General features: G+C 52.2%; 1 protein-coding gene across 1 annotated transcript in view; it reads right to left on the bottom strand.

Moving 5' to 3' along the window:
* Positions 1 to 26644, bottom strand: part of MIGA2 (mitoguardin 2) — a 34745-nt gene extending 8101 nt beyond the window's left edge. Inside the window, 9 exon segments of the mRNA XM_037995359.2 lie at positions 1223 to 1338; positions 1921 to 2021; positions 3303 to 3420; positions 13184 to 13320; positions 13633 to 13750; positions 14591 to 14703; positions 21475 to 21685; positions 23474 to 23712; positions 26523 to 26644. Of these exon segments, the coding sequence (XP_037851287.2) occupies positions 1223 to 1338; positions 1921 to 2021; positions 3303 to 3420; positions 13184 to 13320; positions 13633 to 13750; positions 14591 to 14703; positions 21475 to 21685; positions 23474 to 23712; positions 26523 to 26640 (1271 nt within the window). The 5' untranslated portion in view covers positions 26641 to 26644.
* Positions 26645 to 27019: the final 375 nt, after the last annotated feature.

The raw sequence follows: 27019 nt of genomic DNA, 5'->3' as shown, positions 1-27019 counted from the left end.
AAAGTGCTGGGATTACAGGCGTGAGCCACGGCGCCCAGCTCAGTTCTTTTTTTTTTTTTTTTTTTGAGATGGAGTCTTGCTCTGTTGCCCAGGCTAGAGTGCAGTGGCATGATCTCCACTCACTACAACCTCTCCCTCCTGGGTTCAAGCGATCCTCCTGTCTCAGCCTCCTGAGTAGCTGGGACTACAGGTATGTGCCACCACGCCCAGCTAATTTTTATATTTTTAGTAGAGATGGGGTTTACACCATATTGGCCAGGTTGGTCTCAAACTCCTGACCTCAGGTGATCTGCCTGCCTCGACCTCCCAAAGTACTGGGATTATAAGCATGAGCCACTGTGCCCAGCTCCAGATTAACTTTTAAACATACATACTGAAGTCTGCAAGCCATGACCAAAAAGCCAAGTTCTCAGGCCGAGTGCGGAGGCTCACGCCTGCAGTCCCAGCACTTTGGGAGGCTGAGGCAGGTAGATCACTTGAGGTCAGGAGTTTGAGACCAGTCTGGCCAACACAGTGAAACCCCATCTCTACTTTAAAAAAGAAAAAAAAAAAAAAAGTCAAGTTCTCAGTCTCTTATCATACAAAAAAGTTAATTAAAAAGTTAATATAAGATGGTGAAGAGGCCTAAATATAACCACAGACAAGGAAACTGAGGCTAAGAGAAGTTAAGCGACTTGTTCAGGGTGGCAGAATTTGGAGGGAGTCCGGGCCTGTCTGTCCCCACGGCCTGGGTTCCTGACCTCTCCTACGGAGGGGCTGGGTCCAGACATTGCACTTAGAGCCAGTGCCCCCTGTGTGGCTATGGCTGTAACCTCCTGAGAATTTCCTTTTGTTTTTATATGGAATGCTCGGTAAATCTGCGTGTTATCCTTATGTTGGGACCACGCTAATCTCTGTATCATTCCAATTTTTTTTAGCGTATGTGCTGTAGAAGCAAACACCCTCTTAGAATTTAGAAAAGGTAGTAACTATTGTTCTTTATTAATTACGTTCATTTGTTACTGTTATTATTGGTACCAGACCTGCCAGTATGGGTCCATCCAGGCCCTCTGCAGCTGGCGGAGGAGCTGTCACCAGCTCACCATGGCGCTCAGGCAGCCTGGACTCACTCAGTCTGAGTCCTCACCAAGCACTGCTGGCTTCTCCGCCTCCCGCAAGGGCCGTGCAAGGGCCGGGATCACCCACCACCTCCTGCTCCCTCCCTCCCTCCACACCCGCTCACCTGAGGGTTCGGCAGAGTACTTTCCCCTCCTTCACCAGCTGCAGGGCCTCCTCATAGGCAGCAGCGGGTCTGGAGAGTGGGATCAGGTAATCTCCGGTCTGCAGGGACTCAAAGAGCTGGGGGAGGGTGCAAAGGAAGAGACCGGGGAGCCCGTGTGAGCAGCACACCACAGCGGGAGCGCACCTGCCCGCTGGTTGGCCACAGCGGCCACCCCACGTGCCTGCCCACTGCTAACCTCCCTGAGGGGATGTCAGAGGAAACACTGGCCAGGAGGCCCCAGTTCGAGCCCAGCTCTGGCCCTCAGCATCCCCATCTCCAGGGGTCCTTCCCAAAAAGGCCACCTAAAGGACACAAGCGCACATCCTCCGGTCCCAGGGAAGGACACAGTGCCTGATCCATGTGCCCATGGCAGGAGACTGAGGCCAAGCAATGGGCACAGCGGTCTGGAGAAGTGAGAGGCCAGCACAGGCTGGAGCCCTTCGGGGCAGAACCCCTGCTCTCACCTACAGGACAACGGCCCCTGACTTCTCAGCACCCCCCATCCCCAACAGCTTCGAAGAGGCCCGTGAGAGCGTCCAAATTCTGCTCCTGTCGGAGAAAATGCCTCCAGTTTCCCATGACCCAGTGCTGGCCCCGTGGGCCTGCAGAGGAGGCCCAGCCTTCACCCCACCCCAGGCTTGGTCCCGACCCCCAGTCACCTCGGTGGCAGAGAAGAAGGAATCCTCTGAGGTCAGGCTGTCCTCGTCGTCCGCCCGCAGCTGCAGAGAGCCCTCGGTCAGGGGCAGCATGAGGGTCCTCTCTGGGAAGAGCAGCAAGAGAGAGCAGGCTGAGACTCCCAGCACAGTGCTCGGCTGGAATCCCGGTACACCAAGCCCCCCATCAGGCCCAGGGGAGGCGTCATCCAGGGCCTGTGATTCCCACGCTCAGTGGCAAAGCTCTGACATGCCAAGCGCTTCTGCAAGAGGACACTGGACTCCTCGCCTCGGTAAGTGGCCTCCTTCAATACCCACGACATCCTCTGAGGTCATCAGCCTCAGGTGTGAGCCCTTGGCTGGTGAGCAGCTCTGCCAAGCTCACAGGTTGCACCGCTGGACCTGAGACCCGAAGGCCCCCAAGCTCTGCAGGGGGAGGACCTTGTACTGTGTGGCCCCGGGGAAACCGCCTCTCTCCTCTGACAAGCTGAAACTCAGCCATTGATACCAAGGGCTCAAGAGAGTCCACAGCCACTAACCTGGAGTTCCCCTCCCTGCTCGCCCAAGAGCTGAGGGGTGTGGACCTCCAAGGGTGCTCAGGAAAGGATTGTCAAGCAAGTAAGCAAAGGCCACAGACCTGCAGCGGGCCGCCCTAAAGGTCCCCCCAGCCCTTTCTGCCACGTAGCGAGGCCACAGGAGGCAGATTCCTCCAACAGAGAAGCCACGCCCAGAGCACGTGGGGAGAAGCCAGGGCAGGGAGCGTGGCTCAGCCGACCCACTCCGGTTCTGTGTCCCCACTGGCAGAGCCAGGGAGCCAGACCCTCGGGAGTCTGAGGGGCCCGCAGGGCTGAGTGCACAGGGAGGGGCCAAGGTGTCATTCACCGCAGGGGTCTGAAGAGGACAGTGGCTGTTTGGCAGAACGACTTGGTTCCCCCTCAGCATGTCACATCATTTCACCTCAACGCACCCAACAACAGCACTTCTGTTCTTGGCCATTGGCCTGCTCAGGGTGAACCTCCCGTGAGTCACCCCATCCACCCACCCAGTTTGAGCCACGGGAAAGGACTCAAAGCAGAGGCCTGGGAGAGCCATCAGGGAGATGCTGCCACACGAACCCCAAGGCCGCACCCAAGGGCATGGAGCCAGGTGCACTTCCTGGGGACTCCCGGGGCCTCACCTCAGCTCTGCTCCAGCCTGCCATGGAGAAGGGAACACCTCAGTTTCCCCATCTGTGCCATAAGGTGCTGGATCACGTGAGGTCGGAGAGCCCTGGGGATTCTAATTCATTGGATGCACTGAGAGAACCACGCCCCGGTTCTCGCACCTTCTCCTCACCTCCATCCCTGCCACCCTCCACGCCCACCCCGCCTGCGCTGGGCCCAGCTCACCAAGGTCTAGCAGCATACTGTCCGTGGGGAAGGTGGAGCCGAACTCCTCCTGCAGGTGGTAGGCGCGGTGCAGCAGGGACTCCAGCTTCTCTGCAAACTCCTTCCGCTGTGACTCTGGCTGCCGTAAAAACAAGGATCCTCAACCCAGACCCTCAAAGCTCCCAATGAAAACGGCCCCTTCCCTCACCCCCAGGTCCCTGGGGAAAGAGGAGGAGCTCTAGGACCCAGCAGCTAAGCACACAGGCTCCAGATCATCACTGCTCGATGGAGGAGCCAACCGCCACGTGTGGCAGCTGAGCACTGGAAACCTGGACAGTCTCAGAATGTAAACGCATAACAGATTTCAAACATGGTACCAAAAAGCATAGACCGTCCCAGGAATCTTTTCTGTTGATTACATGCTGAAATGATCACATATTGGATATACTAGATTACATAAAGTACAGATGACCCTTAAAAATTGTGGACTTAGGTTGCTGGGCACGGTGGCTCACGCCTGTAATCCCAGCACTTTGGGAGGCCGAGGTGGGCGGATCACAAGGTCAGGAGTTCGAGACCAGCCTGACCAACACGTTGAAACCCCGTCTCTACTAAAAATACAAAAATTAGCCGGGCATGGTGGCACATGCCTATAATCCCAGCTATTCAGGAGACTGAGGCAGGAGAATCGCTTGAACTTGGCAGGCAGAGGTTGCAGCGAGCAGTGAGCTGAGATCACACCGTTGCACTCTAGCCTGGGCAACAGCACGAGATTCTGTCTCAAAAAAAAAAAAAGAAAGAAAGAAAATTGTGGACTTAGGGTAACTTACTCCCCCTATGCCCACATGTTGCAAATCTACATAAAAACCTTTTTTTTTTTTTTTTTTTTGAGACAGAGTCTCGTTCTGTCACCCAACCCGCAGTGCAGTGGCACAATCACATCTAACCACAGCCACAACCTCCTGAGTTCAAGTGATCTCCCATCTCTGCCTCCCTAGTAGCTAGGACTACAGGCATACATCACCATACCTGGCTAACTTCTGTATATTTTTGGTAGATACAGGGTTTTGCCACATTGCCCAGACTGGTTTCGAACTTATGGGTTCAAGCAATCCTCCTGACTCTGCCTCCCAAAGCGCTGGGATTAGAGGTGTGAGCCACCGCGCCTGGCCCACATATAATTTTGACCCCTCTAAGAGTAGAGGGAGTTATTAGTAGGTTATTAACTACTAATAACCTATTGTTGACCAGAAGTCTTACTGAGAACATAGTCGATTAACACATATTTTGTATGTTCTATGCATTATATTCTGTATCTTTACACCAAACTAAGCCAGAGAAAAGAAAATGTTATTTTTTTTTTCTTCTTTTTTTTTGAGACAGAGTCTTGCTCAGTCGCCCAGGCTGGAGTGCAGGGGCATGATCTCGGCTCACTGCAAGCTCCGCCTCCTGGGTTCACGCCATTCTCCTGCCTCAGCCTCTCAAGTAGCTGGGACTACAGGCGCCCGCCACTACGCCCGGCTATTTTTTTTTTGTATTTTTAGTAGAGACGGGGTTTCACCTTGTTAGCCAGGATGGTCTTGATCTCCTGACCTCATGATCCGCCCATCTCAGCCTCCCAAAGTGCTGGGATTACAGGTGTGAGCCACCGCGCCCAGCCGAAAATGTTATTAAATAAATCATAAGGGCCGGGCGCGGTGGCTCATACCTATCATCCCAGCACTTTGGGAGGCTGAGGCGGGCAGATCACGAGGTCAGGAGATTGAGACCATCCTGGCTAACACAGTGAAACCCCGTCTCTACTAAAAATTTAAAAAATTAGCCAGGCATGGTGGCGGGCACCCGTAGACCCAGCTACTCAGGAGGCTGAGGCAGGAGAATGGCATGAACCCAGGAGGAGGGAGGATCCCTTGAGCCCAGAAGTTTGAGACCAGCCTAGGCAACATGGAAAGATCCCATCTCTACAAAAAATACAAAAATTAGGCCAGCATGGTGGCATGTGCCTGTAATCCCAGCTACTCAGGAGGCTGAGGTGGGAGGATCACATGAGCCCAGGGAGGTTGAGGGTGAGGTTGCAGAGAGCCGTAACGGCGCCACTGCACTCCAGCCTGGGTGACAGAGTGAGACTCTGTCTCAAAAAAAAATAAACAAATAAACGAAAGAAAATCACTGGGTCAGGCACGATGGCTCATACCAGTAATCCCAGCACTGTGGGAGACTGAGACAGGTGAATCACTTGGGCCCAGGAGGTTGAGACCAGCATTGGCAACACAGCAAAGCCAAAAATACAAAAATTAGCCATTTCATAATGTGCTCTCAAAATAAATAAATAAAAGATTAAAATTTAAAAATACAACTAAAGGCCAGGTGTGGTGGCTCACACCTGTAATCCCAGCACTTTGGGAGGCTGAGGCGGGTGGATCACCTGAGGTCAGGAGTTTGAGACCAGCCTGGTCAACATGGTGAAAGCCCATCTCTACTAAAAATACAAAAATTAGCCAGGCGTGGTGGCACATGCCTGTAATACCAGCTACGCAGGAGGCTGAGGCAGGAGAATCATTTGAACCTGGGAGATGGAGGTTGCAGTGAGCCAATTGTATGCCATTGCACTCCAGCCTGGGCAACAAGAGTGAAACTCTGTCTCCAAACGTACATATATATATATATTTTTTAATTTTAAAAAAGAAAATCATTGAGGAGAAAGGATATCTGCCTGAATAGGTTTCTAATGCAGATGAAAGTGCCCTATTCTGGAAAAAAACGCCACAAAGGACATTTATTAGTAAGGAAGAGAAGTGAGCACTAGGATTTAAGGCAGGAAGGAATAGACTAACTCTACTGTTTTGTGCAAATGCAGTCAGGATTTTCATCAGGACTGTCCTTTCTTTTTTTTCTTTTTTGAGATGGGGTCTCGTTCTGTTGCCCAGGCTGGAATGCAGTGGTGTGATCTTGGCTCACTGCAACTTCCAACTCCCAGGTTCAGGCAATTCTCCCACCTCACCCTCCTAAGTAGCTGGGACCACAGGCACGCACCACCACACCCAGCTAATTTTTATATTTTTCGTAGAGATAGGGTTTCACCATATTGCCCAGGCTGGTCTTGAACTCCTGAGCTCAGTTGGGCGTGGTGGCTCACGCCTGTAATCCCAGCACTCTGGGGGGCCAAGGCAGGCAGATCACTTGAGGTCAGGAGTTTGAGACCAGCCTGGTCTATTTGGTGAAACCCCCGCCTCTACTAAAAACACAAAAATTAGCTGGGCTTAGTGGTGTGCACCTGTAATTCCAGCTGCTTGGGAGACTGAGGCAGGAGAATCGCTTGAACCCAGGAAGTAGAGGTACCAGTAAGCCAAGATTGCACCACTGCACTCCAGCCTGGGCAACAGAGCAAGAGTCCGTCTTAAAAAAAAAAAAAAAGTAATTATTACAATATTTATTCTAAGAGTTACACTTGCTGGTGGCCACCATGGGCCAGTCTTGTGTGAAGTGCTGTAGTTCTATTAAGTCATCCCTGAGATCTTAGGAGAAAGACACTCTTATTTGCCTTGACAGATAGAGAAACTAAGACATGGCTCAGGATGGGGAAATTATTTCCCTGAGGTCACAGTGTAGAACTAGTGGTGCCACATACTGAAACATACTGAATCCAGGTGTGTGTGGCTCTAGAGCAGTGCTGTCCAGTGGAAAGCCATACACAACATTTAATGTTTTCTGTTTTGTTTTTTTTTTAGATGGAGTTTCGTTCTTGTCGGCCCAGGTTGGAGTGCAATGGCACAATCTCGGCTCACCGCAACCTCCGCCTCCCAGGTTCAAGCAATTCTGCTGCCTCAGTCTCCCAAGTAGCTGGGACTACAGGTGTGCGCCAGCATGCCCGGCTAATTTTTGTATTTTTAGTAAAGACGGGGTTTCACCATCTTGGCCAGGCTGGTCTCGAACTCCTGACCTCATGATCCACCCGCCTCGGCCTCTCAAAGTGCTAGGATTACAGGCGTGAGCCACCGTGCCCGGTCAACATTTAATGTTTTCTACAGACCACAATAAATAGCACAAAGTAATGGGCAAAATTAATTTTAATAATACACATGTGACCCTTGAACGACATAGGGTTTCTTTTTTTTTTTTTTTTTGAGACAGGGTCTTGCTCTGTTGCCCAGGCTAGAGTGCAGTGATGAGATCATGGGCTCAGGCGATCCTCCCAACTCAGCCTCCTAAATAGCTGGGGCTACAGGTGCCCACCACCGTGCCCGGCAAATATTTTTGTATTTATTGTAGAGACAGGATCTCACCATGTTGCCCAGGGTGGTCTTGAATTCCTAGACTCAAGTGATCCTCCCACCTTGGTCTCCTAAGGTGTTGGAACTACAGGTATGAGCCATTGTGCCCGGCCAGATTTTTTTCAATAAATATATAGGAGAATTTTTTGGAAATTTATGACAATTTGAAAAACCTCAGAGATGAACCCACTTAGCCTAGAGATACTGAAAAAATTATGAAAAAGATATGTGACGAACAATAAAATATATGTAGATAATCGTCTTTATCATTTACTACCATAAAATATACACAAATTGGGTGGGCGCAGCAGCTTTCACCTGTAATCCCAGCACTGTGGGAGGCCGAGGCAGGCGGATCACCTGAGGTCAGTAGTTCAAGACCAGCCTGGCCAACATGGTGAAACCCTGTCTCTACTAAAAATACAGAAGTTAGCTGGCATGGTGGCAGGTGCCTGTAATCCCAGATTATAAGGAGACTGAGGCAGGAGAATCGCTTGAACCTGGGAGGCAGAGCCTGCAGTGAGCTGAGATCACACCACTGCACTCCAGCCTAGGTGACAGAGCGAGACTCTATTACAAAATAAATAAATAAATAAATAAATACGGAATAAAAAATAAATAAATAAAAGTGAAAAGACAACTCATAGGATGACAAAAAATACAGAAAATATCTGCAACCGCATCTGATAAGGGGCTTTCTCCACAATATGAGAAACCCTTAAAACTTAATAAAAACACAAATAACCCAATTACAAAAGAAGGCATCGGAATAGACATTCCTCCGAATAAGATGTAATAATGGATAGGGAGTGAAAAGATGCTCAACATCCTTAGCCACCAGAAAAATGCAAATCAAAACAATGAGAAGCCACCCGCACCCGCCAGGATGGGGATAACCAAAAAGACAGGAACAAGTGGTGGTGAGCATGTGGAGAAACGGGAACCCTCATGGGCTGCTGATGAGAACAAAAAACAGTGCAGTTACTTTGAAAACAGTTTGGTGGTTCCTTAAAAAGTTAAACATGGAGGCTGGGCATGGTGGCTCATACCTGTAATCCCCGCACTTTGGGAGGCCAAGGTGGGTGGATCATCTGAGGTCAGGAGTTTGAGACCAGCCTGGCCAACATGGTGAAACCCCATCTCCACTAAAAATACAAAAATTAGGCCAGGCATGGTGGCTCATGCCTGTAATCCCAGCAGTTTGGGAGGCCGAGGTAGGCGGATCACAAGGTCAGGATATCAAGAACATCCTGGCTAACATGGTGAAACCCCGTCTCTACTAAAAATACCAAAAATTAGCCGGGCGTGGTGGCAGGCGCCTGTAGTCCAAGCTACTCAGGAGGCTGAGGCAGGAGAATGGCGTGAACCCCGGGAGGCAGAGCTCGCAGTGAGCCAAGATCACGCCACTGCACTCCAGCCTGGGTGACAGAGCGAGACTCCGTCTCAAAAAAAAAAAAAAATACAAAAATACAAAAATTAGCCAGGTGTGGTGGCGCATGCCTGTCATCCTAGCTACTTAGGCTGAGGCGGGAGAATGGTTTGAACCTGGGAGGTGGAGGTTGTGTTGAGCCGAGATTGTGCCACCGCACGCCAGCCAGGGCGACAGAGCGAGACTCTGTCTTAAAAAAAAGTTAAACATGGAGTTATCATGTGACTCTGCAGTTTCACGCCTAGGTATATACCCAAGAGAAATGAAAACAAATGTCCACACAAAAACCTGTAATGAATGTTCATAGCAGCATTATTCATAGGAGCCAAAAAATGGAAGCAACCCAAATATCTACCAACTAATGAACAAATAAACAAAATGTGGTCCATCTATACAACAGAAACAAAACAGTGATTCATGCGGCAACACGGATAAACTTTGGAAACATCCTGCTATGTGAAGGGAGGCAGTCACAAAAGGCCACATATTCTGTGATCCCATTTCTAGAAATGTCCAGGATAGGCAAATCCAGATGTAGAGAAAATAGATTTGTGGTTGCCTAGAGCTGGGGGAAATAAAGGGATGTGAAGGGAATGGCCAAAGTACATGGGGTTTCTTTGTTGTTGTTTCTTTGTTGTTGTTGAGACACCGTCTCACTCTGTTGCAGAGGCTGGAATGCAGTGGCTCAACCATGGCTCAGTGTAGTCTTGACCTTCTGGGCTTAAGGGATCCTACTGCCTCAGCCTCCTGAGTAGCTGGGCCTACAGGTGTGCGTCACCATACCCAGCTAACTTTTTAATTTTTTGCAGAGATGGGGGTCTCACTATGCTGCCCAGGCTGGTCTTGAATTTCTGGGCTCAAGAAATTTTCCTCCACCTGGGCCTTCCAAAGCACTGAGATTACAGGTATGAGCCACCATGCCGGACCAGGGGTTTCTTTTTGGGATGATAAAAATGCTCCAAAATTGATTGTGATAATAGATACACAATTTTGTGAATATACCAAAGGTCACTCAATTGTCCAGTTTAAATGCTACGTGAATTATATCTTTTTCTTTTTGTAGAGACAGGGTTGCCCAAGCTGGACTGCACTGGCACCATCATAGCTCACTGCAGCCTTGAACTCCTGGGCTCAGGCGATCCTCCAACCTCAGCCTCCCGAGTAGCTGGGACCATAGGAACATGCCACAACACCCAGCTAATTGGTCACACCACTGCACTCCAGCCTGGGCAGCAGAGTAAGACCCTGTCTCAAAAACAAAATATTTTTTTGAGACAGAGTCTCACTATGTTGCCCAGGCTGGTCTTGAACTTCTCCCTCACTGACTCAAACAATCCTCCCACCTCAGCCTTCCAAAATATTGGGATTATAAGTGTAAGCCACTGTGTGCCAGCCTATATTTCAACAAAACTGTTTAAAAATTATAGCAATAGGCTGGGCGCAGTGGCTCATGCCTGTAATCCCAGCACTTTGCGAGGTTGAGGCTGACGGATCACCTGAGGTCAGGAGATAGAAACCAGCCTGGCCAACATGGTGAAACCTTATCTCTACTAAAAATACAAAGAAATTAGCCAGGTGTGGTGGCACATGCCTGTAATCCCAGCTACTCGGGAGGCTGAAGCAGGAGAATCACTTGAACCTGGGAGGCAGAGGTTGCAGTGAGCCAAGATCACGCCATTGCACTCCAGCCTGGGCAACAAAAGCGAAACTCCATCTCAAAAAAAAAAAAAAAATTATAGCAATAGATGGAAAAAAATGTCTGGAGGAAGAGAAAGTGCTGATGCCTAGAAGAAGGGTTGTAGGCATCAATGACATGCCAGAGATAATTAACTGAGCACCTACAATGGACCAGGCCTGTACGGCTGGTGCTGGTGCCCCTACAGAGCGCCAGTGTTCCAGGAGGCCGAGGGCCGCACACCACGCAACCATTGAGCTGTCTGATCAGAGTCTGGGCTCAGACTATTTTACACCCCCTTTTCTTTCCTATTTCTGTATTTTTCATTATTTGATAAGGAATATGTAATTGCTTTCACAACAAGGAAAACAATGCAAGTTCTATCATTTTCAAGTTCTATCATTTCAGATAGAGTTTTAGCAAAAAATACAATCTGGGAAACAAAGCTGCCTCCCTTGAATCCCCCTCACTAACACACTCCTACAGGTGCCCATTCCCTGCCCACTCGCAGACAGGACCTGACGCAGCTGCAACTGCAGGCATTCAGGGGTTTGAGTCACTTCAAACCTCAGGTATTTCCCTGGCCTTCACGTCCTGAGCTCACGCCCCAGCAGGGACAGAGGGTATGGACACCTTCAACTTGTTGCCAGCTGTGCCAGACACAGCCCCACCCTTGTTCTGCAAGCTGTTTCCTAGGTCCCCCTGCCAGCTGGCTCTCGGCCAATGGGAGACACGGGTGGAGGAATGAAGGCAAGCATGAGGGAGGAGTAGGCAGAGAAATCCTCCTTCCTCCTTCTACCTCCGACACCAGAAGTGGCCACATCTCCTCAAATTCCTGGGCTCAACTGGATCTCCTGCCGCGGCATCCCAGAGTGTTGGGATTACAGGTGTGACGCACCGTGCCCAGCCAAAATTCTTAATTGTAGCCTTTTAACTTCATTTTCCTTTCCTAATATTGAAATAATAAATATTCACTGTAGGCCGGGTGTAGTGGCTCACGCCTGTAATCCCACACTTTGGGAGGCAGAGGCGGGTAGATCATGTGAAGTCAGGAGTTCGAGACTGCCCTGGCCAACATGGTAAAACCTCGTCTCTACTAAAAATACAAAAATTAGCCGGGCGTGGTGGCGGGCACCTCTGACTCCGGCTTCTCAGGAGGCTGAGAGAGGAGAATTGCTTGAACCCAGGAGGTGGAGGCTGCAGTGAGCCAAGATTGTGCCACTGCACTCCAGCCTGGAAAACAGAGTGAGACCACATCTTAAAAAATAAATAAATTTGGCCGGGCGCAGTGGCTCACTCCTGTAATCCCAGCACTTTGGGAGGTCAAGGTGGGCAGATCATGAGGTCAGGAGATCGAGACCATCCTGGCTAACACGGTGAAACCCCATCTCTGCTAAAAAAAAAAAAAACAAACTACAAAATATTAGACGGGCGTGGTGGTGGGCACCTATAGTTCCAGCTACTCAGGAGGCTGAGGCAGGAGAATGGTGTGAACCCAGAAGGCGGAGCTTGCAGTGAGCCGAGATTGCGCCACTGCACTCCAGCCTGGGCGACAGCGAGACTCTGTCTCAAAAAATATATATATATATAAAAATCAATCAATAAATACATAAATAAATAAATTAGCTGGGCGCGGTGGCTCATGCCTGTAATCCCAGCACTTTGGGAGGCTGAGGGGGCTGGATCACGAGGTCAAGAGATCGAGACCATCCTGGCCAACATGGTGAAACCCTGTCTTTACTAAAAATACAAAAATTAGCTAGGCATGGTGGCGTGCGCCTGTGTAATCCCAGCTACTCAGGAGGCTGAGGCAGGAGAATCACTTGAACCCGGGAGGTGGAGGTTGTAGTGCACCCAGATTGTGCCACCGCTCTCCAGCCTCGGCAACAATGTAAGACTCCATCTCAAAAAAACAAAAAAACAAAAAACAGCCGAGTGCAGTGGCTCACACCTGTAATCCCAGCACTTTGGGAGGCCAAGAAGGGTGGATCACGAGGTCAAGAGTTCAAGACCAGCCTGGCCAACATGGTGAAACCCCGTCTCTAGTAAAAATACAAAGATTACCCGAGTGTGGTGGCGGGCGCCTGTAATCCCAGTGACTCAGGAGGCTGAGGCAGGAGAACCGCTTGAACCTGGGAGGTGAAGGTTGCAGTGAGCCGAGATCGCACCACTGCAATCCAGCCTGGCAACAGAGCAAGACTCCATCTCGAAAAAAAAACAAAAAAAAAAAACCAAAGACCAGGCAATGCAGCCAACTCTCAACAGAGGCGTTTTCCCTTCCAGTCTTTCAGGACTGCACGTTGCCCTTCACAGGGTTGAGGCGGGTGTGAGTCTCAGTACAGCTGTTTTTACCAAGCGCCAGACACTGCGCTGAGCACGTGACATGAATTGCTTTGTTTCACCCTCACAGAGGGAAATCGGCAGTCCCAGAGGACAGGAGCCTGCCTGCCTCCCAAGGTGTGGCTGCCCCTCTCCTGGGCTGCCAACCTTCTCCCATGGGCGCAGGGGGATGCAGAAGGCCACCTACCTCAGACAGTGGCTCTGATGCAGTCTCCGGGTTCCGGAGGCAGTCCCTGGGCGTGGGCGTGCTGCCGCCGTCCCCACGCTGGCCCACGCTCAGTGCCTGCTCCCACTTCTGCAGAGCTTCCTCGAACAGCTCCATGCCTGAGCACAGGTGAGGCAACAAGGGAGGGTCAGCCCTCGACTGTCTCACCCAAGACGGGGCTCAGAACATCAAGGAGGCAGAAGGGCCTTAAAGGGCAAGAACTGGGTGGGGGCGTGTGGCCTGGGCTGCTCAGGTTCCAGGCCTTTTTTCAGACCAGGTTTGTTCCTAGACACTGTCCCTTGTTCAGAAATGGCTGGAAATCTCCAACTGGGATTTTGGGCAGGGTAGTGAGGGGCAACGTGCAGTTCCTAGGAAGGAACTGTTTCTGCCGCCCACCCTGCCCTGGAAGCCGAGGCACCTCCTGCACACACCTTGCATATATAGGCTCTCTGCGTTGCCATCACTGGTGGTCAGAGACTCCTCCATCCCTCTGGCATCCCATGGTCCCGAGCACGCGGCTGTGGGGCTGGATGAGTTCACTGCCACCATCTGGGAGCCAATCAGTGCAAGAACAAAGAGTGAAGCCTTCCTGGGCTCTCTGCAGGGCCCCCCTGAGCCCTCCCCCACTGCCTGACCATGGGCCACACGCCCCCTCCAAATGCCATCCCTGAGCTCATTCCTGGCCACAGCATCTGCACCCTCAGAATGGCCTGGACCCACAATCTACCTCATGGTGCTTCATAGAAGCCACCAAAGCGGGAAGGAATCCCAAGACCAATGCCCAGCCCAGGAACCTGGGAACCCCGCTGAGCCCTGCTCCTGACTGCTGTATCCACCCCTTACGCCATGGCTCCTCTACCACCTGGACAAGAAGACAGAGAGTACCCGCCTCTGTACTCTCTGGGGTCCCGCCTCTCATCCACACGAGCAGCTGGCTGCCCAAGGACAAGAACCAGCTCTTGCTTGCCCCTATGCCAGCCTGGCTCAGAGCTGGGACTCTGCTTGCTGGACAAGTGAATGAACCAAAAGTCACAACCCAGAAGAAGCCAAGCTTCTGCCTTATTTACCTCTACACCCCCAGAGCCTGGCAGAGTCCCGGGCATAACGCAGGTGCTTGTCAGTGGCTGATGAATGAATAACCTGCATTTTCACAGGTACGGGTCTCCCCAGGAGACCATCAGTTTCTCTCCTCTGCACCAGCCCACCTTTCTCCCACCAACACCTGGCACAGTGAGTGATTAGGGACAATCCCTGAAAGCCTGCGTGGGTGGAGGAGTGAGAGAGAGAGAATGAATGAATGAATGGACTCTACCAGTCCATAAGCTTGCTGAGGGCAGAGTCCTCAGGAGGGGTAAGCCTGGACCTGGAGCCCTGGCACCTGCTGCTTACCGAGGCCACGCTGTGGGAGGAGCCCGAGTGCTTGCTGGGCTCGATGGAAGAGATGCCACTCAGGGTGTCGTTGCTTTTGCTGCTGGGGCTCTGGACTCTCCGGCCGGAGTATCCTGTGAGGAGCGGAAGAGCAGGCGTCACACAGGCATCCCATGTGGCCTTTATACGGGCTGCTGCCCCTCTGGACTACCTTCCCCTTCTTCCTCATCTGGGAACTGGTCCTGACCTTCTAAGTCAGGGGAACAGAGGGGCCCTGAGGGTGTGCACTCAGGAGAACAGTGCAGGGCCCTCTGCATCCTGCTCACGACCACATCCCTGCCATATTCCTGCCACAGGGCACAGGGCCAGGCCGAGGGGAGGAGCCCAGATTTGCCAGATAAGCCGAGAATGAGGTCCACCTGCTTTCCCGCCTCCTTGCTTAGCCTTCTCTGGGCTGTTGATTGAGAGAATGGTTTAGAATTCTCCTCCTTCCAAAAGGGATGTGAGACAACAAATTTTTCTAGGCTGGAGTGCAGTGGCGCGATCTCGGCTCACTGCAAGCTCCGCCTCCCAGGTTCACGCCATTCTCCTGCTTCAGCCTCCCGAGTAGCTGGGATTATAGGTGCCCGCCATCACGCCCGGCTAATTTTTTGTATTTTTAGTAGAGACGGGGTTTCACCATGTTAGTCAGGATGGTCTCCATCTCCTGACCTCGTGATCCACCAGCCTCGGCCTCCCAAAGTGCTGGGATTACAGGCGTGAGCCACCGCACCCAGCCAAGACAACAACTTTTAAAAATATACAAAAGGCCGGGCACGGTGGCTCACGCCTGTAATCCCAGCACGTTGGGAGGCCGACGTGGGGGAGGATTGCTTGAACCCAGGAGTTCAAGACCAGCCTCGGCAACATGGCAAAACCCCGTCTCAACAAAAAATGCAAAAATTAGCCAAGGGTGGTGGCACAGCCTGCAACCCCAGCTACTTGGGTGGCTGAGGGTGGGGGATCACTTGAGCCTGGGAGGTTGAGGCTGTAGTGGACCATGATCACAACACTTCACTCCAGCCTGGAAAGCAGAGTGAGACCCTGTCTCAAATATATATACATATATATATAAATTTTTTAGGCTGGGCTGGGTGGATCATGTCTGTAATCCTAGCACTTTGGGAGGTCGAGGTGGGTGGATCACTTGAGGTCAGGAGTTCGAGATCAGCCTGGCCAACATGGTAAAACCCCATCTCTAATAAAAATACATAAATTAGCCAGATGTGGTAGTGCATGCCTGTAATCCCAGCTACTCAGGAGGCTGAGGCAGGACAATTGCCTGAACCTGGGAAGCAGAAGTTGCAGTGAGACAAGACCATGCCACTGCACTCCAGCCTGGGCAACAGAGCAAGAATGTCTCAAACAAATAAAATTTAAAAAAATAAAATACGCAAATGGTTATATTTTAAAATAGAGACAAGGCCAAGCACAGTGACTCACACATGTAATCCCAGCACTTTGGGAGGCTGAGGTGGGCAGATCACATGAGATCAGGAGTTCGAGACCAGCCTGGCCCATGTGGTGAAACACTGTCTCTACTAAAAATATAAAAAATTAGCCAGGTATGGCCGGGTGCAGTGGCTCACACCTGTAATCCCAGCACTTTGGGAGGCCGAGGCAGGCGGACCATGAGGTCAGGAGATCGAGACCATCCTGGCTAACATGGTGAAACCCCATCTCTGCTAAAAATAAAAAAAAAAATAGCCAGGAGTGGTGGCAGGCGCCTGTAGTCCCAGCTAATCGGGAGGCTGAGCAAGGAGAATGGCGTCAACCCAGAAGGCAGAGCTTGCAGTGAGCCGAGATTGTGGCACTGCACTCCAGTCTGGGCAACAGAGCGAGACTTTGTCTCAAAAAAAAAAAAAAAAAAAAATTAGCTAGGTATGGTGGTACCTGCTTGTAATCCCAGCTATTTGGGAGGCTGAGGAGGAGAATCCTTGAACCCAGGAGGGAGAGGTTGCAGAGGGCCAAGATTGAGCCATTCCACTCCAGCCTGGGCGACAGAGTGAGACTCTGTCTCAAAAAAAAAAAAAAAGAAAGAAAACAAAATGGTCCAGGCACAGAGGCTCACGCCTGTAATCCTAGCACTTTGGGAGCCCGGGGCGGGTGGATCACCTGAGGTCAGGGGTTCAAGACCAGCCTGGCCAATATGGAGAAACCTCGTCTCTACTAAAAATACAAAAATTAGCCAGGTGTGGTGGCACATGCCTGTTATCTCAGCTACTCAGGAGGCTGAGGCAGGAGAACTGCTTGAACCTGGAAGGCAGAGGTTGCAGTGAGCCAAGATCATGCCACTGCACTTCAGCCTAGGCAACAGGGCGAGACTGTCTCCAAAAAAAAAAAACAGAGACAGGGCCTCGATATACCACCCAGGCTGGTCTCAAACTCCTGGCTCAAGTGATCCACCTGCCCCAAAGTACTGGGATTACAGGTACAAGCCACTACACATGGCCAACATTTTTTCAGAAGCAAGAAAAACAGGGAAGGCAAAATAAGGTGAAATGGGAGCAGGCAGAGTAGGACAGGGCATGGGAGCTAAATGCTGTGCAGATGACTCCAGATTTCCTAGAACAGACACAAAACTCGGCTGCCTGAGCGTCTCTCAGGGTCCTCTTCCATATTAGTCTCAAGACTTCTTTTTCCAATTCTAGGCCAGGCACGGTGACTCACACCTGTAATCCCAGCACTTTGGGAGGCCAAGGCGGGTGGATCATGAGGTCAAGAGATGGAGACCATCCTGGCCAATATGGTGAAACCCTGTCTCTACTAAAGACACAAAAAATTAGCCAGGCATGGTGGCGGGCGCCTGTAGTCCCAGCTACTCGGGAGGCTGAGGCAGGAGAATGGCTTAAACCCAGGAAGCGGAGGTTGCAGTGAGCCAAGATGGCGCCACTGCACTACAGCCTGGCGACAGAGTAAGACTCCGTCTGAAAAAAAAAAAAAAAGACTTCTCTTTCCAATTCTAAAGATAATACTTTCCTTTTGCAACAATAATACACAATTAAAATTTATTTTCACAGGAGACTTTTGCTTTTCCTTATTTTTTTTATAGAGACAGGGCCTCTCTATGTTGCCCAGGCTGGTCTTGAACTTCCGGCCTCAAACAATCCTCCTGCCTCCCAAAGTGCTGGGATTACAGGTATGAGCCACCACACTCCGCCAACTTTTGTTATCTTTTTTTTTTTTTTTTTTTTGAGATGGAGTCTGGCTCTGTCACCCAGGCTGGAGTGCAGTGGCCGAATCTCAGCTCACTGCAAGCTCCACCTCCCGGGTTTACGCCATTCTCCTGCCTCAGCCTCCCGAGTAGCTGGGACTACAGGTGCCTGCCACCTCGCCTGGCTAGTTTTTTTGTATTTTTTAGTAGAGACGGGGTTTCACCGTGTTCGCCAGGATGGTCTCGATCTCCTGACCTCGTGATCCGCCCATCTCAGCCTCCCAAAGTGCTGGGATTACAGGCTTGAGCCACTGCGCCCAGCCTGTTATCTTTTTTTAAAAAAATCATTTATAGAGACAGGGTCTCTCTATGTTGCTCAGGCTGGTCTCAAACTCCTGGACTCAATGATCCTCCTGCCTTGGCTTCCCAAAGTGCGGGAATTATAGGTGTGAGCTACCACACCCGGTCTACTTTTGCTTTGTTTTTTTGAGACAGAGTCTCACTCCATAGCCCAGGCTGGAGTGCAGTGTTGTGATCTCGGCTCACTACAACCTCTGCCTCCCAGGTTCAAGCGATCCTTCCGCCTCAGCCTCATAAATAGCTGGGATTACAGGCGTGCACCCCCATGCTTGGCTAATTTTTGTATTTTTAGTAGAGAGAGGGTTTCACCATGTTGGCCAGGCTGGTCTGGCACTGCTATCCTCAGATGATCCATCCACCTCAGCCTCCCAAAGTGCTGGGATTACGGGCTACTTTTGCTGCATTTTTTTTTTTCTTTGAGACACAGTCTAGCTCTGTTGCCCAGGCTGAAGTGCAGTGGCACAATCTCGGCTCACTGCAACCTCCACCTCCATAGGTGCCTGCCACCACACCTGGCTAATTTTTGTATATTTAGTAGAGACAGGGTTTCACCATGTTGGCCAGGCTGGTCTCAAACTCCTGATCTCAGGATCCACCTGCCTTAGCCTCCCAAAGTGCTGGGATTATAAGCATGAGCCACCGTGCTCAGCCTTGCTTTTGCTTCTTAAAACAAGTTTCGGTCAGGCACGGTGGCTCACACCTGTAACCCCAGCATTTTAGTAGGCCAAGGCAGGCAGATCTCTTGAGGCCAGGAGTTCGACACCAGCCTGGCCAACATGGTGAAAGCCCATGCCTACCAAAAATACAAAAATTAGCTGGGCATGGTGGTTCATGCTTGTAATTCCAGCTACTCGGGAGGCTGAGGCAGGAGAATCGCTAGAACCCAGGGGGTGGAGGTTGCAGTAAGCCGAGATCGTGCCATTGCACCCCAGCCTGGGTGACTGAGACTCCGTTTCAAAAAAAAAAAAAAGTCCCCCAAGATAAGGACCAAGATGAGAACTCCTTGCCCTGGAAAGAGATCAAAACAACCTTCCAATGTAGCAAACACCGGGTCTCTGTATTACAAGATTATCAGGAGCCATAAGAGTTTTTACAACCACAGCAGCCGCCACGGAACAGAGCAGTGGCTACCAGAGCTAGGGTAGGAGAGGGGCTGACACAGGGCATTTAAAGAGTGACAGAACAGTTCTTTAAGTTTTATTTTTCTTTTTTTTTTTTTTTTAAGACTAGTTAAGTGTAGTAGTGAGAAGCAGGAAAAAAAGAGTAGACCAGGTGCGGTGGCTCACGCCTGTAATCCCAGCCCTTTGGGAGGCTGAGGAGGGTGGATCACAAGGTCAGGAGATTGAGACCATCCTGGCTAACACAGTAAAACGCCGTCTCTACTAAAAATACAAAAAAAAAATTAGCCGGGTGCGGTGGCGGGTGCCTGTAGTCCCAGCTACTTGGGAGGCTGCGGCAGAATAGTGTGAACCTGGGAGGCGGAGCTTGCAGTGAGCAGAGATAGCACCACTACACTCCAGCCTGGGCGACAGAGCGAGACTCCATCTCAAAAACAAACAAACAAAAAAAGAGTAGAAGAAGGGGCCAGACATGGTGGCTCACATCTGTAATCCCAGCACTTTGGGAGACCGAGGCGGGTGGATCACGAGGTCAGGAGTTCGAGACCAGCCTGGCTAACATGCCAAACCCTGTCTCTACTAAAAACACAAAAATTAGCTGGGCATACTTGCATGCATCTGTAATCCCCGCCACTCGGGAGGCTGAGGCAGGAGAATTGCTTGAAATTGGAAGACAGAAGCTGCAGTGAGCGGATATCAGGCTACTGTACTCCAGCCTGGGAAACATGAGCGAAACTCCGTCTCAAAAAAAAAAAAAAAAAGCAGAGCGAGTTGGCTCACGCCTGTAATCCCAGCACTTTGGGAGACTGAGGCGGGAGGATCACGAGCTCAGGAGATCGAGACCATCCTGGCTAATACAGTGAAACCCCGCCTCTACTAAAAATGCAAAAACTTAGCCAGGCATGGTGGCACGCGCCTGTAATCCCAGCTACTCGGGAGGCTGAGGCAGGAGAATCGCTTGAACCCAGGATGCGGAGGTTACAGTGAGCCAAGACTGTGCCACAGCACTCCAGCCTGGGCGACAGTGTGAGACTCCATCTCAAAAAAAAAGAGTAGAAGGACTGCCGGACACAGTGGCTCACACCTGTAATCCCAGCACTTTGGGAGGCTGAGGTAGAGGGATCACTTGAGCTCAAGAGTTCGAGAACAGCCTGGCCAACATGGCGAAATCCCATCTCTACTAAAAATACAAAAATTAGCCAGGCATGGTGGCACATGCCTGTAGTCCCAGCTTCTCAAGAGGCTGAAGCAGGAGAATTGCTTGAACCTGGGGGGCTGAGGCTGCAGTGAACCGAGATTGTGCCACTGCCCTCCAGCCTGGGTGGCAGAGCAATACTCCGTCTCAAAAAAAAAAAAAAAAGAATAGAAGGAGTGTGATCTGTGAGTGTGAGCAACCGACTGAGTGAACTCACTACCTTCTAACCAGCTGAATGATTCCTAACTACGGTGGTGGTCGGATGACTCTGTGTCAAAGACCAAAGAATAGTATGCTAAAAAGTATGAATCTTACTACATGCAAATTAAATCTCAATTTTTCTTTTTTTTTTTTTTTTTTTTGAGACGGAGTCTTGCTCTGTCACCCAGGCTGGAGTACAGTGGTATGATCTCAGCTCACTGCAAGCTCCGCCTCCCAGGTTCACGCCATTCTCTTGCCTCAGCCTCCCAAGTAGCTGGGACTACAGGCGCCCGCCACCACGCCTGGCTAATTTTTTGTATTTTTAGGAGAGATGGGGTTTCACCGTGTTAGCCCGGATGGTCTCGATCTCCTGACCTCGTGACCCGCCCACCTCGGCCTCCCAAAGGGCTGGGATTACAGGCGTGAGCCACCGCGCCCGGCCTAAACCTCAATTTTGAAGAGAGAAGGGGATGGGAGGAACACCGCGTGGTTCAAGAACAACATGACCCTTCCTGCACCTCAGCCTGGGGAACATCCCTCTCTGGGCCCAGGAGCCACACCCCCAACCCACTCTGGACCTGGGTGCTCCCAAAGGGTCCTCAGCCAATGAGAACAACCAAAACCACCACCACCAACAGAGCACACGCATCCAACCGCATCACCCTCCGGTACAGTGACTGGAGGAACGGATGCTACTGTCATCTTGCTCACGGATGAGACCTTGGCTCTGAGACAGGAAGTCACTGGCCCAAGATCCCCAGGTAGAGAGTGACCCAGCTGGGATATGACCCCAGGATGTGACCCCAGGTCAGGCCCACGCCCACCACCTCACACCTACCTTTCTTCACTGAAGGGACCTTCCTGGCCAAGAGGATAGGGAGGGGCACCGTGCCCAGCTGCTCCCCTCCCATCTCGGGACCAGCCTGCTTCTTCCTCCTCCGTCGCCTCTTCAGCTGGTGGGCAGCCAGGGCCAGGGCCACAGTCCCCAGGGCCGTGGCAAAGAGGACTTTCCGCAGGCCTGGTGTCAACCGTAGCTGGGAAAATGCAGACTGCAGGGAAGAGGAGACGCTGCCGGTTACACCTCCCTGGGTCCAAGGCAGCAGGACTGCCCCAGAGCACCTCAGGGACAGGACATACACCGGCCCTCTGGCACATCTGCCAACCAGACGAGGGACTGAGAGGCAGCTGCCCTACACAGGGAACTTGACCAGCCTCCCTGAAACACGGACCACAAAAACGTAAAGATGGCAAGATGCCAGCGCTGAGGAGGTGAGGTCTAAGGGCCGGCACCCTCAGTCATGATGACACGAGCTGCAGTGAGCAAGCACCAGCTGTGCCTGACACTGCACTAGGACCTAGCCTGGGGTACCCATCTGAGTCCCTGTCATTTCCAGATGAGGAACCTGAGGCTCACCCAGGTGAAGACACATGCTCAAGGCGACAGAGGCAGACATGAAACCCAGATCTGCTGACCCCTGTTTCTCAGCGATGCCTCAAAGATGATGACACCCACTCACCCGCCACCCCATCTGAACACTTCCTACTGCTGCACCTCACCCTCTGCCCTCTGGGCCTGGGAGCCCCTCAGGTGGGACTGCAACCCACAGGGCAGATCTTTGGTCAAGAGCCCAGTCAGCCACAAACATGTGAGTTGTCGGAGGGGGCACTGACCCCTTTTACAGACTGAGTAACTGAGGTCAAGAGTTCATATAGGACCAGATGCAGTGGCTCATGCCATATAATCCCAGCACTTTAGGAGGCCACGGTAGGTGGATGACTTGAGCCCAAGAGTTCAAGACCAGCCTGGGCAACACAGCAAGGCCCTATTTCTACCACAAATAACTTTTTTTGTTATTGTTGAGACGGAGTCTCACTCTGTTGCCCAGGCTGGACTGCAGTGGTGTGATCTCGGCTCACTGCAACCTCTGCCTCCTGGGTTCAAGTGATCCTCCCGCCTCAGCCTCCCAAGTAGCTGGGATTACAGGCACCTGCCACCAGGCCCAGCTAAATTTTTTTTTTTTTTTTTTTTTTTTTTTTGAGACGGAGTCTTGCTCTGTCACCCGGGCTGGAGTGCAGTGGCCGAATGTCAGCTCACTGCAAGCTCCGCCTCCCGGGTTTACGCCATTCTCTTGCCTCAGCCTCCCGAGTAGCTGGGACTACAGGCGCCCGCCACCTCGCCCGGCTAATTTTTTGTATTTTTAGTAGAGACGGGGTTTCACCGTGTTAGCCAGGATGGTCTCGATCTCCTGACCTTGTGATCCGCCCATCTCGGCCTCCCAAAGTGCTGGGATTACAGGCTTGAGCCACCGCGCCCGGCCTTTTTTTTTTTTTTTTTGAGACAGTGTCTTGCTCTGTTGCCCAGGCTGGAGTATAGTGGCACAATCTCAGCTCACGGCAACTTCCACCTCCTGGGTTCAAGCAATTCTCCTGTCTCAGCTTCCCAGGTAGCTGGGACTACAGGCACACACCACCACACTTGGCTAATTTTTGTATTTTTAGTAAAGACAGGGTTTCACCACGTTGGCCAGGCTGGTCTCGAACTCCTGACCTCAGGTGATCCGCCTGTCTTGGCCTCCCAAAGTGCTGGGATTACAGGCATGAACCACCGCATCTGGCCAAAACAATTTTTTAAATTAATTAAAAAAAAAAAAGAGTTCATATAGTCTTAGGCTAAAGAACAGGCCTGAAGCCTCAGACAACAAACCCAGTACAAAGAGGAGACACCAGAGGTCTGGCAAAGCAAGAACGAGGGCTCAGTGTTCCTGGACACGGAGGAGCCCTGGGCTGAGCATGGAAGTGTTCCACAGACCAGAAATACAATTCACTCCGATCCTTACCTGCCCAAACGTTGTGTACAGGAACACGGGGATCTCAGCCACCGTCATGGCCAGGGCCTGGATCATGGACGTGCCCTCAGCCCTCCGGAACGCCATGGCAGGGCCAATGCCCCAGGCAAAGTCCTTAGGGCCAAGAGCTTCCAAGGAGAACGTCTTCAACTGGTTGCCAGCTGGGTCCTGGGCACCATCCACGCCCCAGAAGGACAGGAACACACATACCAGAGGGCCCCTCCACAGAGCTAAGAGACAGACGACCAAGTCAGAGAAGAGAACGTGCACAAGGGAACACGCGGAAATGCACACAAGAGCGTCCATGGGGGAGGAGGCGGGAGCAAAGCTTGCCTCTGGAACCCCAGGTCTGGAATCAGGCCCCAGGCCTCTGCATCTGCCCACCAGCGGGCAGCCCCACGCCCACAGACTCCCTGCCTACCAGGGGCCCTGCGAGCGGAAACATCTCTGGCCAGCCAGCCCAGGAGAGGACCCAGAACCTGGGAGGTGAACAGGTCACTCTCAGACTTAGGGCTTTAAGCCATATGTTCTCTACCTTTTTCAACCCATGGACCATTTGCTAAGCAAAAATCTTAGGCCCCAGACTGAGAATCATTGCATCTTTTTACCTCCCACAAAGTTAAGAATGTTTCCTTGCTGGGCACGGTGGCTCACGCCTGTAATCCCAGCACTTTGGGAGGCTGAGGCGGGTGGATCACCTGAGGTCAGGACTTCGAGACTGGCCTGGTCAACATGGTGAAACCCCGTCTCTACTAAAAATACAAAAATTAGCCAGTGTGGTGGCACGTGCCTGAAATCCCAGCTACTTGGGAGGCTGAGGCAGGAGAATCGCTTGAATCCAGGAGGCAGAGGTTGCAGTGAGCCTAGATGGTACCACTGCACTCCAGCCTGGGTGACAGAGCGAGACTCTGCCTCAAAAAAAAAAAAAAAAAAAAGACAAACAAAAAAAGGATTCCGTGAAGTTGATGCCTCAGCCTCACCTCTGGTTTCCGATAAGGAAACTGAATCTCAGACAAGCTAAGTTAGGAGTCCAAAGTCACATAGCTGGTACATGTTAGAGTAAGACTTTATGCTCAGTGCAACCCTTTTGCTAAATTTGACACGCAGCAGGAAGTAGCAAGCCCCAGCAGACCACAGAGTACTGGGCAGCTTTCCCCGGGATCTCGGGAAATACTCCCCTCCCCCACAGGGTACCCCATTGCCCCTTCCCAAGGCCAGGAAATAAGTGGCTTGATCACACCTAGCCTGGACTCCAAGACCCAGCAGGGTGCTCCCCCACTTCCAGCTCCAAGCCCAAGGATGTCTTCAAGGTCTCCTGGGACCTCAAGCGGAAGGAACACACAGGCCAGGACCGACCCTGTCTCCCTGGGATGGCGGCCAAAGTCACTGGGCCAGCAGAAGAAACAGCTTCTCCCCAGTGAGTGGGAAGGACTGAGGAGCCTGTCAGTCTAGCTCTAGGACTGGGGGGTGTGTGAGAGGGGAGGGGCGGGCAGGGTGATGTTCTAGGGCTAAGGAAGCTTCCAGGTTGTCAAAGGTAGAGACATCCTACCAGGAGGCTGTGAATTGAGTTACGTGACCCACAGTGGTCAGGACCTAGGTCAATACTGTAAGCCACATCCCCCTACCCCTCACCCCAACCCCAGGCTGGCTCAGGTCTCAGAAAGAGGGAAGACAAGAACATCAGAGGGCCAGCAGCTACTATTTCCCAAGCCCTTACTCCAGGCCAGACTCAGAACAGGCTCTCCACGACAGGCTTTGGGTCCAGTCCTCTCAGAACCCTCGCAATGACCAATGTTTATCTCAAGGATGGGGAAACGCGGAGGCTCTGAGATGAGGCAGCCTGCCTGAGGTCACTGAGTACTAAGTGGCCAAGCTCTGGGGGATCTCAAGACTGTGGTAGTGCTTCCCAGCTGCTGCCAGCTACAACTGCCACTGCTCCTTCCAGGCCACACCTGTAGCACTTCTGGGCCTCTAAGTGAGAAGCCCACATGGCGTTAAAGATGAGCCTGAACACATGCTCCAGGGGTGACTGAGGTCCACTGTTTGCAGGAGAGTCCAGAGCAGCCCCTTCTCCCCACTGGGAGGCAGAGCCTGCAGGTGCAAGATAACACCACCAGCCCCCAAGCCTGCTTCACTCCAGGGATGGATCCAAATCCAGTCAACCCACACTGTGTCTGTCCCCCTGGCACCCTGGCCATCCCCCAGGGCCTAAGGTGAGACCCCTCCACCACCTCTCCACAATGAAAAGTCCATGGCAATGTCTCCTACCAAATGGACACTTCTACTGCTGTGCAGGGCCTGGACCCACTTGGGCAGCCATCTCTCGTGCCCTACAATCTTAGGCAGACACCTCCTCATTCCACCGTCACCACAGCACTTACAGCACCCTCAGCCTGGGTGTCTAAGCTTATCATCCCACGCGCCGCCTCCCCTGCGCTAGGCAACCCCATTAATGACTCTGGCCTGTCCACTCGCTCATTCCGCCTGGACCCCAACAACGTCCCCGACTCCCTTGAGCCACTCTGCCCAGTCTCCTATTCACCCCATGCCGGACCCCTCAACAGTCCCACCATGCCGGGCACTGGGCACCCCCGCGCTGGACCTCAGCAATATCCCTGTCTTCAGAAATTGCTCACTCCACTCCAGACATCTTGGGCAGCCCCTTCTTCTCTTGCCCCCACCCCGGAATATCCTTGAAACTCACCCAAGTACCCTCTGGCGCCGCTCACGGCCAGCACACCTGCTCCTTCCATCCCGGGTGCTTTCCCCGCCTCGGATCGGGTACTTGCGCGCCTGCTCCAATCCCCGCCACGTTCCAGGCCTGGGCATCACCTCCCTGACCCAAGTACCTTCTCGTTCCACTCCCAAGCAAGGTACCCTCTCGCACCGTCCCTGGCCCGGGTGCCCACTCATTCCAAACCCGGCACCTTCCCGGTCCAGTTGGGCCTGGACACCCGCGCTCACTCGGTCCTCCGCTCAAGTCCCGGGCCCTGCCGCGCTGCCCGACCGCCTTGGGGGCTCAGCCCGGGCCGATACTCACCCGGGATCCCATCGCTACGGAAGGGCAGCGTCTCCTTCCCCCGCAGCTGCGCAACCAAACGGAGGCCGTCGGGGGCGTGGCCTAGCGCCAGGCCCACCCGTTTCTGGCCAATGAGCATCGCTAAGTCGCTCAGAGCCGCCGCAGCCTCTGGCCGATTAGGCGGGTCATGTGACCAAGCTGATAGTCCACCTCTCCCGCCCTCTTCCCCGCCCCCTAGTGCGGTTGAAGCGCGAAAGTGGTCTCTTCTCTTCTACTATTGGTCATTCAGATTCGATCGACATGGGCGGCTGGGTGGGGCGGGGCCACTCTTAAAGCGACTGAAGCGGAGCAGCCAGACCTCGAAGGGGGTTTCTTGGAGGACGCCAAAGCAGGCTGAGCTCTCACATTAAGATCCTCTACTCTTGTCGTTCCCCACAAGGACAAATCCTTTTCACTCTCCAAGCGCCCATTTTCAAATACTACCGCACCTGACTTCCCGCAGCATGCTCTTATACTGT

Source organism: Chlorocebus sabaeus, chromosome 12 (genome assembly GCF_047675955.1).
Source record: "Chlorocebus sabaeus isolate Y175 chromosome 12, mChlSab1.0.hap1, whole genome shotgun sequence".
NCBI classification, from domain to species: domain Eukaryota; kingdom Metazoa; phylum Chordata; class Mammalia; order Primates; family Cercopithecidae; genus Chlorocebus; species Chlorocebus sabaeus.
Note: the sequence above shows the minus strand (reverse complement) of the source record. Positions and strands in the feature narration are given on the sequence as shown.